Source organism: Micropterus dolomieu, linkage group LG20, assembly GCF_021292245.1.
Source record: "Micropterus dolomieu isolate WLL.071019.BEF.003 ecotype Adirondacks linkage group LG20, ASM2129224v1, whole genome shotgun sequence".
Taxonomy (NCBI): Eukaryota; Metazoa; Chordata; class Actinopteri; order Centrarchiformes; family Centrarchidae; genus Micropterus; species Micropterus dolomieu.
The window spans coordinates 17,236,252-17,250,210 of record NC_060169.1 but is presented as its reverse complement, the minus strand read 5'-3'; the positions used below and the strand labels follow the sequence as shown (position 1 = coordinate 17,250,210).

Below are 13,959 nucleotides of genomic sequence, written 5' to 3'. Positions count from 1 at the left end.
CTAATAAGCTTGATTAGTTTAACATTTTTTTAGACATCTTTGGTGACATAACCATTGTTAAGTTGTTAAAGAATAAAAATCACTATATTTTAATGTGAAGCAGATTCTTACTACATGTTGAACATAAAAACAAACTTTAACTAACCATGACATCTTCATGATTTCTGACATGCAAATCAGCAAATGTTGGTTATTAAAGAAAGCACAAATAAGTTGTACTTAGATAGGTACTGTAGGTTCCTATATATCAGGGTATGCCAGGGAGCCAAGCCTCGATTGGAGTAGAGAGTCCTCACAACAAGGATTTCAAAAGTAAACATGTCCTCAGAGTAAACACTTTGTGGTTCACATCATAAAACCCTGCTTCACATCATTCAGCCGTGTTTTGCTGTTGGTGAAGCTGAAAGAGACAGACAGATATATTTGTGGTGAAAGAGAAGAAATGGTAACTGTGTTTTGAGTTATGTGTACTGCCCTGGCTCCCAGCCATTTCCCCCTGGGAAGAGGACCTCTCCTCTCCTCTAACCTCTGCTTGCTCCTAATCCATAGCCCACTGGGAACACTGATGTGAGGCGTCTGGCGCAAGCCTTTCCCTCTGCCCTGCGCAGGACTTAAAAGGACACAACTGCCCTGGTGTACGCTCTGTTTTCGGTCCTGACTCCACGGTAGCCACAGAGGGAAGGTTCCCACTGGGAGAATGAGCACTGGAAGCACATCTGTCCGAGCAGTCATGGGTGGGATGGGATCTGCTTCTGTGGCTCACATGGGAAACATGTCAATGAATCCACTAAATGCACCTCTAATTCAAATCCTCAAGATTGGGTGTGATGTGAAACTAGAAATTTGCTTTGGAGTTGGTAAACAAACACTTTTATGAGAAGTAAAACATGTTTTTTTATAAATGTCTATGAGAACCAGTTATGCAGGAGCATATCTTTCTAAAACTGATGGGAAATGTGTCTAAGATGCTATTTAAAGATGTTGATGGGTTACATTGTCCTGAGAAATATCTATCCTTCTGCCCTCTTTCAGGCATCAAAGATGAGTCAGAACCATTTTCCTCTTTGCCCTGACCCTGAAGTGCCATGAAAAATGCAGCAAATATTTATGTCGGACAAACATTAGTGCAATGAAGTACTCCTTGCTCCTGTGTAGGAACCAGCGCCACAAAGGGAGATGACGCTTTGTCACTCTGGTGCAAACCAAATTTACACCCCTGTGCCCAGGACCTCAAACAAGCACAACAGCAACTGGAGCCAAGCTTGGAAAAAAGCCAGCTTTGTCGTCAGGCACCCTTGTCCTACGCTCACCTACCTGTGAAAATTTCGGAGCTACGGCTCATTTCAAACGGCATTCACCCCAACCCCCACATCTCTCTTAAACACACGCACTTTTCTACACACACCTCTTACAAACCATTTTACCATCTTAAAGTGAGAGACATGCAGCAGCGGGCTTTATCAGCCATCAAAAATTCTATTACTTTCAAAGTATAGAACTTGTCTTGAGTGTATATAGAATCCACTCAACATTAATAACTTTTAGAATTTGTGTGGACATCTGATGTACAAGCAGTCAATCACAATTATGTATGATTTAAAAAAGAAAAACAGAAAAAAAAAAGAGGCAAACGAAATGAATATGGCCTTACCATCTAGATCTTCTGGCCTGGTGAGGTCAATAACTCTGTGGCCAATCTTTCCTTCCTCACCCAGCTTGCCGAGGTGGTGCCCCATGCTCTCGAAATGTGCCCTCTCCTAGAGGAAAATACAAACAGCCAGGTAAACCAACAAGCACAAATACACCTCTTTACATTAAAATAATTGTTAAAAAAAATAACCATCAGGAATGTGAAATTTTGAAAAGAAAAAAAAAGTGTCTGATAAATGGAGGATCTTTTAAAGAGCTGCTCTTTTGACATGAGCTAGATGTAGCTTTTTCCTCTCTCATCTTTCTATTCAGCAGCGGCTATAATGGATCACAGGAGGCAGAGAGACAGTGAGGGCCAGGGGTGCTGTAAATAGATTTACAGAAGGATACTTTGTGATCCCGAGCACACAATGGGGCCGTGGACCTCTTTGCAGTGCTCAGATTTTCCTCTGTAATCTTCTCCTTACATCCTCCCTTCCAGTATACAGTGCCCAGAGCTCAGCGCCCATCATTTATTTAGAGTTCATGCTTTAGAGAACACACCGTGTTTTCGCGTTTGTCATGTCGCTTTGTGCTCAGATTTAACTTGGCATCATGTTGTACTTGACGCACAATGAAACCCTGTCATTCAGCGCTCTGTGACAATATTAAATGTCATGTCCGTGTGCATTTACAGAATAAAATAACAGCTTTCGGGGGGCCTCTGAATAGTTGCTGCACATTACACTTAATGTATTATGCAAGGGGAGAGTGCCGACTGCTGCTGGCTCCATTGTTGAATGACCTACTTCCTCAGTGAATACACAGGGCATTAGCAAAGGGCTGTCTTCCTCTCTAAAGACTCAACTAGGAGATGGACACTTTGACTCTGCATGATACAAATAATCCCCCCTTAAGGTTTTGCCTGGATGACACTAAAAGCAGGCATGTTGCCACCATTCAACAAAAAAGAAGCATTTGTTTTACTCCCAGGGTGAGCATTCAATCTCAAAGATGTACTGTCTGCAATGACCTCTGCCTGCTTCTTTTCTAAACATGCCTATCACATGCAGTCTGAACACATATTCAGGTAGAGTCCCCAAACAATACTAACAGCTCCCCTACCACACACACATCGACACAAACACACACATTAATCTTTCAGCCGCTTCTTTGTAATGCATCACACCGTTTTGTTGTTTTTTCACTTTTCCCCCCACAGAGAAGTTTTGTTTTCCACTAATAGGACAAGGTGATAAAAAATTAAGCAGACCAAACTATTGTAAGTGAAAATATTTATTTATGGCTGCATTTGAGTTATTTTCTTGTCTTTTCCTGACAAATAAAATAATCAGTAATTACAGTACGTTTTGGGGGGAGAAAAATCCAATTTAGAAATCCGTCTAATTTTTGTCTTTTGTATAACCTTTTTTTCTTGAGCGTTAAAAAATATGACAAGCTGAAGGATGAAGATGGTTCAAATCCATTTGAGGCCTTTCACAGTATTTTGATTTTCCTCATGCTTTTATTTATTCAAGAACTATTCCTCAAAAGAAAGGACTGTGTGAGAGAGACAGAAAGAGCACTGCAATTTACCATCATACTTGAAGGAGCAGTCATTATTTATGGCCAGCTGAGTGATTCTGATATACAATTAACCATTACCTGCTTATGGTCAGTGATTAGAGCCTGTCTATCTGACGGCCCTTTGCTTACTTAAGTGTTTTCTAATTATGACATATGTGGTGGTCCCTGCTGGGCAAGAGGACGCTTTGTAAAGAGAGGATGGAGTATGGTGCCTTTCTCAGTGTCACATTCTGTGTTAACCACCACATGCATGCACGCGCGCACAGAGCTGTATTCATCACCCAGCCACATTATTGCTCTTAATGAAAGAAGCTAGCAGCCCGATGACAAAGTGACTGATGTGCGATTAGCTGGATGGGCAATGGTGCTGCTTCAGATGCTACTTGGACAGTCCACTAGGAAGACACAGCGTTCATGGGTACTGTATGTGTATAATAAAGTAGTCATCTCGTCCCTCTTCTGTGCTTCGTTGGTCCCTCCTGATCAATCAAGTCCTTTTATAAACTCATGATCATTAAGCATCATGTTGGGCTGAGAAGGAGAGAGAACAGGGGCCATCCATCAATGAATTTCATTAATAACTACCTCAGTGTTGAACTTCTTTCTCCGCCGCACAAAGTCATATGATTAGCGAATATAAGTACATTAGACAGCTCTTCTTGGTGGATTCTTTGAAGTACCTTCACTTCATTTGACATAAAAAAAGATCATGTGGTTTTTTTGTGGTTATATACAAAACATGTACATGTACTTTTTCGAGCCAGCATTTTACATGCTTGATATAAAGGGGTAGTTACAGTAAGTACTTCTCCCTTCCTTGTGTTAGCTATGCTAATTGATATCAGACTATGCAATATGGTACCTCAAATTTTCATAAAATTTTATATACTGGGCTTAATATACTTATTGGTTATAAGTTTGGTGATTTATATCTGTGAATTAGAATTACACTTGAAATTAGGGACATAAATTATCTGTGCAGCATCAGGGTTGTTTTAAGGCTTAAAAATATTCAGTGAACTAATGCTTCTTTACTGCCCACGAATCAAGTGCTGTGATAAATTAATGGCACTTTTATTATTTTATAGTGTCATTAAATTTTTACTGATCACTCTGACACAGAGAAGGAGCAAAGGACATGCAGTATCTCGAGAAGCTGGCAATTCTGCCAGGAAAAGAGAAGGGAGTAGGTGGCTGATATAAAATGGTATTTATAATGTACAGTACAAGGCAGTGATAAAACATTTTGAACACAAAATAATTACGGAAAATGCATGCAGCTGTGAAGAGGTGAAGATAAAGAGACGGGAAACAAAAGATGTAACAGTACATATTATTCCCCTCCCACTCTGACCATGACCGCTGGCAAGCAACCGGTCCCTCCCTCAAATGACTTCAGCATGCGGCTCTCCACCCCACAACTAAAATTATAGCAATGCACTCTGAGCTGTAGTGGAGAACTGCCACCTACAATAATCTCATCTGCCTTGCCTGTGCAGTCTTTTGTCTGTAAAGTTTGGTAACGGATGCATTTTGTTCAGTTGCGCATGGCTGTCCATTGAAGTCGTGAGTCATTGAGGAATAGAGAGAAGTAGAAGGAGGCTAGATAGCAGAGTCTGTGCAACTTCTTGGGCGAGAGAACCCAAAAGTGCCCTTGTCAGTGCTGTAAAGAGAGCTTTAATCTGGCCGGCCACAGAACATGTGCCGGAGGCCTGCTGCTCTGCCCACAGGGTGTATTCTGGGCAGAGGCGGGTGGCGGATGGCCCTGTGCATTGTGCCTACTCCTGCCCTATATTTAGGCAACACACTGCCAATACTGACACGCTCTCCTTTGTAAATAGCTTTAGGCTATAGGAAAAGCCATATGGCCTGAGATTGTTTAAATAGAGATGAAAGAAAAATAAATAAAAAGACAGAGAGTAAGGTAGACAGTGTTTTTTTTTGCAGGTTTAGATGTGAAATAAAAAGTTTTAATTTAACATCAGAACAAAATTGATGGTTTTTGGTAGTGAAAAACTTGAGTACGCTGCTACTCTAATGAAAGAGTTGTGAAGATGGGCTTAACTGTACCAAGCAATAGTCACGACAAAGAGGTTTGGACATACTTTTTCTCAGACGCATTTGTTATTAATACCTTGATGGAAAGAAACCAGGCCTTGTTGCATGTTGTATTACTAGACTAATGGGCCAGGTCCAAAACATGCTTTTAGTTAATTTTCTAATTCATCATTAAATACATATTTCATTGTTATCATGGGTTTTTATTAAGTAATTATGATTGATTTTGAGATGACAAAATGATCTGACTCCCATGTTGGAAAAGGTAAACCAGATGACACAAGCACAGATTAAGTTGGCATGTTTGCTCCCCAAAACATTTTGACATCAGAATGATCATTTAAAGAGAAAATTGCTTCATTTCTTTCGGGCAGCTGGCAGGCATGACACATTTTATTCCTTCCAAAAATCACTAGAATTTGCCAACTTAAAGTCATATAATAGTCTACACTGTATATACAGCAAATGACATGTTTAGCCCTTTCTGTGAAATCCATGAAAGTAAATCTAATTGCTTTACTTTCCATCTCTAAACTATTGGTAAAATCCCATCCATGTTTCCCTCATGGTGGAAAGTATATGATTGCATAACGTTTAACATTTTCATCGTTGGAACCTTTAACAGCTGCAGGGCCCTAAACAGCCACTTATGTTTGATAATGTGCTGAACTGGCTCTGGTTGAATCACACACCTGGTATGTGGCAAGTTGAAGGCAATGGCTCTCTGACCACAATACAGGGCTTTATGTATCAAGTGTCAGTCATCACTGTGGTCTGTGGCCCTCAGAGTCTGTGAGGGTCTCAGACTAAACCCCCCAACAATCTGTCCCAGCCCTGATGGAGACAAAGACTGCACTTCAACATGGCTACGGCTCCTCACAGCTCTGTGCCTCATCTGTTTTGTATTTTTATTGTAACCAGTTGCAATGTTATTTATAAGTCTGCAGCTTTCCAGTAGTTTTTGCTAGTTTTGAACCATTTAAATGTTAAGTACATCCAGCCATGCGGTAAACCCACAGTTCCTTTCATACAGACTGTTGCTCTCTTTTTACCCATAGCTCTCCCTTTGCTAAGGCTAATGCAGGCAGCAGCAGAATCAACAGTAGCAGCCACAAAAGGCTGGCATCTGTTCTATAGTAGTCGTCCTCAACATCACACAGAGCAGAGACGGCCAGCTATTCCAGTCCCATTTGTACTGCCAGGGCATCACCTCATTTGTTTAAAACAGAGGAAGAGAAGGACTTTAATTAAATTAAGGAGCTTAAACTATGTAAAGAAATTGTGAGGAAACTCCACTCTGGGCTTTGTGCCAATGTAATGTTTATTATTTGTTTTTAATAAAAGGATATGCTATCATTATTCAAGATTGGTTATTTTTTGTTGGAGGGAAAATAAGTCAAAACCACAAAATGTCCCTTCAATGCAAATTTGAAATGTGCATTTAGTCTAAACAGTTAGATTTCTTTTACGTGTTGGTGGGTCTACTTTGGGACATTTTGGTGTGATCTTTAATATATTATACACTTTTTGTTAAATGCAGAATATTGCAATTCTCAGATGTGCTGAAAATGTATATTATATATCCATCTCAGTGCTATGACAGATTTCTGACACAGTGTTCACTTCTTATGTTCTCTCCACACTGCTGAGATCACTTGTGTTGACATCATGTACTTTTACGGGTTTCCAATCCTCAATGATCCAGAACTGTTCAGTGAGTCCTCCGGGGGATTGTTAAGTTGGTCTGAAATCTAGTGCCTTATCAACACTTCAGGTTGCAAACAGCAGAGAAACTGAAGCATTACCAAAAAACCCTTTCACATATGGACAAAACCTCAAGACTTGTTGGACACTGGAGCCATTATGTGTCTACTGCAACAATACCGTAGACTATAAATGGTCCTTTGTGGCCTATTCTTTTCCTCGTCCTTTGCTGTGTGTGCCTCGTGGTGAGTGCAGTATCACAGGTCTTAGCCACTGAGGCCAGCAGCATTTCTGAGCAACTACAGCAGGCCAGAAATTCACCATGTAAAATGACAACTGTAGAAAATAATGGAGCCACCACCGCCAAATGACCCTACCAAGATGCAGTGTTGATGTCTTTCTGGGGAAGAGGCGAGACAGAGCAAAAGACCTGACCTGGGAAAAGAGCCCGCAAACACATACAGTCACTCACATGCACAGGCACATATTATCCAGAGTCATACATTATTTTTATTCTTTTGGCAAACATGAACAATTGGACAAAGCATTAATGTAAGCAATCTTCACAATAGCACTTGCTGGCTACAGCCAGTGTCTGGGAGCTGAGCATAATCTAATTTGGATGGGCAAACCCTTGTATGCCAAGGATTTACATTGCAGCCAAAACGCCTTGGTTTGCAATTTCCAAGACAGCAGTCGAAAAGGAGCAGAAAATTGCTTCCAGGGCTGCAGACCAGACAAGATTATATTCAAAGTCTTTGTGAGGGCTTTGCCTGAATAGAGCCCCGGCATCACACACACACACACACACACACACACACACACACACACACACATACATACACATGCACATGTACTGTATGCATGCGCACACACAGGAGGGAACAGTATAACCACTATAACCAATAGGTTAGGAGTCTGGATTTTGTGGCGCACAAGTGTAAGCCCCATTTGAATATTTACAGGATGAGCTTTGGGACATGGGAAATGGACAATTGTAGTCATCAATACTGAGAGGTGGAGGTGTTGCCGGGCAGAAAAGGGCAGTTCAATAGGTTAATACACTGGCCTTTCACCTTTTGATTCCAGTTAGGGACATGTCAGCAGCAGAATATATTTTATCTCACGCAACCTCCAGGGCATCGCATATGCAATGTCTGTCTGAACTAGAGTAAGCGATATTGATGCATCAGTGTAGAAATCTGTCATACCTGACTATACAACTACAAGGTTACAAAGAGTTCAACTACAAGGCAAGGCAAATGGCCCACAGCTAGTGGTGGGATTAGACACTTAACCCACAAGACAAGACGAAATTCGAGATTGGGTTCATGAGATCGAGATGAGACGACATTTTAACACTCTTTTTAATAAATCTCTATGTGAAAATTTATTTCCTGCGTTCTGATGAATTTTTCTGCACCAGTTTATGGTGATTTTTTTATTTATGTAAAGAGAAACCCAAAATTCAGGTGGCAGGTGACAATTCAAATATATATAGCCTAACTATGACAGAATATAATGATGTGTAGCTCTCAGTCGTTCTGTGTTGCTTTCAGATGTTTCTCATGTAGATCGACTTTTCTTATGTAATATCATCCCTGCTGAGTCATGATTTAGTCTTCCCTCCTCTTGTCTTTGCTTGGGGAAGTAACCTCTTTAAATGTGGCACTTTTTCACCTCAATTCAGTTAGAAACTACTGGACTAATAGCTCTGCATGTTTTCTGCATTTTCAAAACTTTCAGAATTAATATTGAGGGAATAATGTGATCATTTAATGAGAAGTCTACCTGCCCTTTAGTTTGCGGTGCATTCCGTTATTAATCCGCTGGAAGTAACATTATCCCCTTCAGACCATTTGACCAACACAGTTGGGGACTGCATGTTGCATGAGACACAAAAAGTAACAAACACTTGTGATCAGGCAGAAATCTTACCACAAATCCGCACACATGTTAACTTCAGCAGCTCTGATAAAGTGCAGCTCACAGTCTCAAACTGAGCAAGGCTGTTCTTTTTTAGATGTTTATGTTGCAAAACTCTACCAGCTGCGTTACCACTCGTTACAGCTGTCTTGACTCACAGCGCGAGTGGTGCGGTTGATTACTATCAGGGCGTGCGCCGTTGTGGCATCAGCTGGGCGGAGTTAATGAGTTCCACGAGTCTATCTTATCAGTTACACATTTGTATTTCACTGCGTGAGAAAATTAATGTATGGTTTGACTGACAGCATGTGAAAAATGTGAATTGCGTGAGTCTCGTGAGACAGCTTTTTACATGACGAGAGTGGTGATGGCACAATGGGTAAGACACATGCCGTTGGTGTGAGAGACCCTGGTTCAATTCCCACTGTGACCCATCCACCGTTGTGCCCTGAGCAAGACACTTAACCCCTAGTTGCTCCAGAGGCGTGCGACCTCTGACATATATAGCAATTGTAAGTTGCTTTGGATAAAAGCGTCAGCTAAATTAATAAATGTAAATATCACGTCACAATTTAATCTCACAAGATCTCGTCACACCCCTACCCACAGCCAATAAACTTCACATTTGGACTTGGATTTTTCTAACCAGTCACATTGGACACCAACTCAATCAGGGACCAGGTAATAGATGTGTATAAGCGAGATGAAATATTATGGTAAAATGCTTTTTTCCTTTTGTGACAGAGGCAACAGTTTGCTGCAGCTGAAAAGAGTTTAAGAGGATTTAAGGTACAGGCAATTTACAGTTTATAGTATACTATTCATTTCTGCAACAAGATCAAGCAGCACCTGTTATGTGTTCTGGTAAAGCAGCTATTGGACTACACCTGACCAGTTCGGTATTAAGGAGCTAGATGAAGCAATAGACAGGAGAGTTATTTAAATTTAAACTCTGGCTTTCGGTGCTTGCTTTTTTCATGTTATGGCTGGTTACATTTACAGTAAAACTTGTATTGGTTAGATTTCAGAGATGATATGCTGAGCATGTCTGAACACAAGGATAACAAGGACCAAGGTACATTTTGCCATTTACATTGTTAATTTTAAAACTTTACTTTGTTTAAATTGATCTGGAAATTATTGTTTTCCTTTTGAGCCAGTGAATATCAATTAGCAGATCTACTGGCTATATATTTTAGTGGGCCATAAATTTTGACGTCAAAATGGTTGAGTCTCTGCATGCATCATCTGAGCGAATACATACGGAAACAGATACTTGATATTTATTCACCCGTGCCCTTGAAAAACAGGCGGCTTGTCCAGATATAGCAACAGTGCATAATAGGGGGAAACAATTCAAATGGTTACAAATGGATTCAGAAGTACAGTATTTGACTAGAGGCATACTGGCACATTCTAGGTAAAAGCTTCCACCGGGTGAGGGGGAGATGGTAAATAATGGAACAAAGTAATTGCCCTCTGCAGACAATAATACCTTTAGATAAATATTTCAAAAAGTTAAATTGCAGAAGGGTTGTAAAAGGTTTTATTGTACTGATGGGATATAGTAAAAACAGACAAATAAAAAGACAAGCAAGAAAATCCGCTCCTGTAAAACATGAATATTTTACATGTCCCGAGGTTAAAGGCTTGTATATTGTAGAACAGAGAGCTAGAGTCATAGTGATAAAGGTTAGGGAGGGATGCATTGTACTGTTCAGACACACTTTGTATGAAAAGATGAATTGATCCATCTGTAAGCAGCACTTAGACCCACTCCTCTGCCCGGTCATTACAGTGGGATAAATCAATATTTAATATCCCCCCTCTAACAGCCACACTGGATGATCTTAACCTCTCCTTAATCCCATTTATGTTACCTTTCCAGAATCTTCTTCATGTAAGCTCTCACTATGATAAACTTCCAAACAACAGACTGGGAGGGGAGCTATTAAAGACCACACCATATTTATGTCAGGTGAGGCGCTTTCCTGAAATATTAATATTCTGAAACTGACCGAAGTGAAAGCTTTTATCTGAGGCATTCAAACCTTTCTAGTTCGTTGGCTTGTATCAGCAAAAGGCTCTCTCTCCTTCTCTCTCATTTCACCGCTGAATTACAACCTTCTGTTCTTTATTGCAGCCGAAGGATGAAGATGATGGGGCAATTCTTTTAGCTGACTTGATAAAGCATGCCTCTCATTTCACACCATCCTAATAGGAGCAGTGTCACTGAAACTAAGAGGTGACAATATCTCACTATGATTTGCACAAGCCAGAGAGCCAAGCATGAGCTCGGTTAAGGTGCCATTCAATGAGACAATAAATTATGTTGTAATGAAAACAGAAACATATTACTTGAGGTGATGCTTTCAATTATTGCTATTAGCAGGTCTTTGCAAGAAATGCACACACACAGGCATGTGTGTGGGGCTTAATTGGCTTGAAATGCAATGCAAACTATAACATTTTCCACCTGAACTTGCTCTAATTTTTATTTGGCATTTCATTTTTTTTGTTACTTATTATGCTATAATCCTATTAGTGCACTCTTTAAATAGTATTTCAATTCATGGCCCCTTTATTACTCACACTACTCCATTCACTTACCCATCTCTCTTTCTCTCTCTGTCCATTTCTGTTTCTTTCTTGCGTTCTTAAAAACACACTCTCTCTCCTCAGATGGCAAACATAGACAAAAGGTAGATTACAGGTGAGGAGTGACTGAGTATTTCAAGCAGAAGATCCCTTTAGAAAACAACTAACAAAAACAAAGCATTCTCCTCCTCTGAGATGATTGTTTTATCATATGTTGAACAGACAAGTCCAACATTCAGAGGAAACAAAACAAAATCCTACAAAAGACTAAGCAGGGAGTAAAAAAGCCGTTAAGCTCTACCTGCTATGGACAATGTAGCTGTAGGTGTGTGCTGCCTGTTGAAAATGTCTCTTTACATGGATTGTTCAGTTACTGCTTTCATGTCATGACACATTCGGCTGCATGGTTGACCACAGGCTCACCTTAGTTGGAAGGTAGGGAGGCAGCTGTACTGCTCCTATGACTGAGACTGAAAGAAAGGTGCTTGCATACTCATGCTAAAAGCTTCACATACCATGTTGTAACTAAACAAAGAAATGCAAAAACAGAAGGGGGGGGCACTTCCAACTGAACTATGTACATGGTGATGTGCCTGTTTGCTTGTTTAGGGAGAAATTGTGATGTGGTACATTTAAGATGTAGCTGTTTGTCAGTAATTAAAAATGATAATGGCTTTGATTATTGTAAAAAAATAAAAAAATAAATAAAAATAAAAGGTTTGGGTTAGTAAAGGCTAAATGCATAGAAGGCTCCAGCTCTGTCCTCTCTGTGGGCTGCACCAATTTATTTATTTCACTTCAGTGAGAGCATAGTTGATTGCCACCTGCATTGACAGTAATCTCTTCCAAACACCAAATTAGAGGGAAATCAAAATAGATATTCATTGACTTTTTTTACATATACATTGACCTAGTTGAGGCTGTTGGTTGAAAGTGTCAGGTGCTGAAATATTAATGAGTATCGCTCCCAGTTCCTGCCTGCTCCTCACAGCCAACTGGCAACATGGCATCAAGCTGAAGAGAGGAGGACAGCTTTTTTCTCTCCTTGATTGACTCATCGATTGAAGATATTTTTAAAGGGAATCCCTGGGAGTGTGTGCTCCTGGTACAAAGCAGCCCCATCCTATGTCAGGGGACGGAGAGGGCTGCAAGTCTGCTTTAATTGGGCAGAGACTTCAGAGTCTTCTTAACCCACACCGGGCACCGCCATGGCCTGTCACGGCCCTCACACCAACATCAACAACATTGAGCCCTCTAAACTCGCACACACAAACATATTCGTACTAATTTGAGTAAACACACACATGCACACACTAAACTATGCCAGCTCTTATCAATACGACCACCCTGGACATGGATTAAAGAAAATATTAGCCTTAAGAATTACTGCTATATCAAAATCATCATGTTCTACTTTCTTTAATAGTTTCTTTCCTCCACTACTTGCAGGGAGACCTGAACACTCTTTGTGGTCAACTGCTTGTTTATATAAAAGCTTGCAATGGGGAAGACCTGAATCAGGGATAAAACAGAGACAGACTATATGATAGTATTCCTAACCTTGTCAACTCTGCAGTTGTTGAGGCCCACTGAAGTGAGAGCAGACAGCTTTGCCTCCATGCCCTGCTGGTGATGTTGCAGCTGTTCCCTCTGGATCTGCTCCCTCATTTTCCGAGCCTCCTGGATGGCCTTCAGCACCGTGTCCTGGTCCCCGAACAACGCGGTAGAGTTTAGGCTGGACAGAATATCTATACACACACACACACACACATAGAGTTGAGTTTGGACAGCAAAATTAGTCTGCTGGAACACACATTGCCAGAAAAAAGAACTTCATATAGCATCTTGACAGTGGCATTTATTTGGGGAATATAAAGTTTTAAAAAAGTACCAAAACCTTGTGGTCTCCCTGGATGTGAGTGCATACTATAAATGAGTGTTTGAACAGTGTAAATCTGTGCATCTGTGTGGGATGTTGTTTGTGAAGTGGAGACACTCTGAGGTCTTACCCAGAGATGAGCCACGGCCCAGGCCTCCTCCGAGTGGGCTGGGGATACCACCCTTGCTAAGGAGACTGTTGGGGCTGCTTTTGCTGCCGTGGAACATATTTTGTGTCGGTGATGTGGGGGACTTGACCAGTTCTGTCGTCTTTGGCCGAGCAGACAGGTTGAGCGGCTGTGTTCCCTCCTCCTATGGCAGCAGAGAGAGATGAGAGATGAGAGAAGGCAGAATAGGTGGCCCCCCTGCCTCCATTTTTGGGGGGAGCTCAGGATTCCCAGACAGCACAGTTTTCCTCTGTTCCTGGTTAATTACAGAATCCCTGTCTTGACCCATACCTCCTCCCTAGTTCTTCCCTCTCTTAGCTTTTTTTCCTCTCCTCTCTACTCCTCGTCCATCGTTCCTTAGGAGTTGTGCCACTGCGATCTTCCTCACAGTTGCCCAGCGCCTTTGTTCACA

At 41.0% G+C, this 13,959-nt stretch overlaps 1 protein-coding gene across 19 annotated transcripts in view; it reads right to left on the bottom strand.

Annotated features, from left to right (window-relative positions):
- sox6 (SRY-box transcription factor 6) overlaps positions 1-13,959 on the bottom strand; it is a 134,334-nt gene that overhangs the window by 12,540 nt on the left and 107,835 nt on the right. For all 19 annotated transcript variants that reach the window (XM_046032701.1, XM_046032707.1, XM_046032702.1 and 16 more), the window contains 3 exons: positions 13,512-13,692; positions 13,063-13,250; positions 1,652-1,757 (listed from right to left, as the gene is read on the bottom strand). In XM_046032701.1, the coding sequence (XP_045888657.1) occupies positions 1,652-1,757; positions 13,063-13,250; positions 13,512-13,692 (475 nt within the window). The remainder of the gene's footprint in view (positions 1-1,651; positions 1,758-13,062; positions 13,251-13,511; positions 13,693-13,959) is intronic.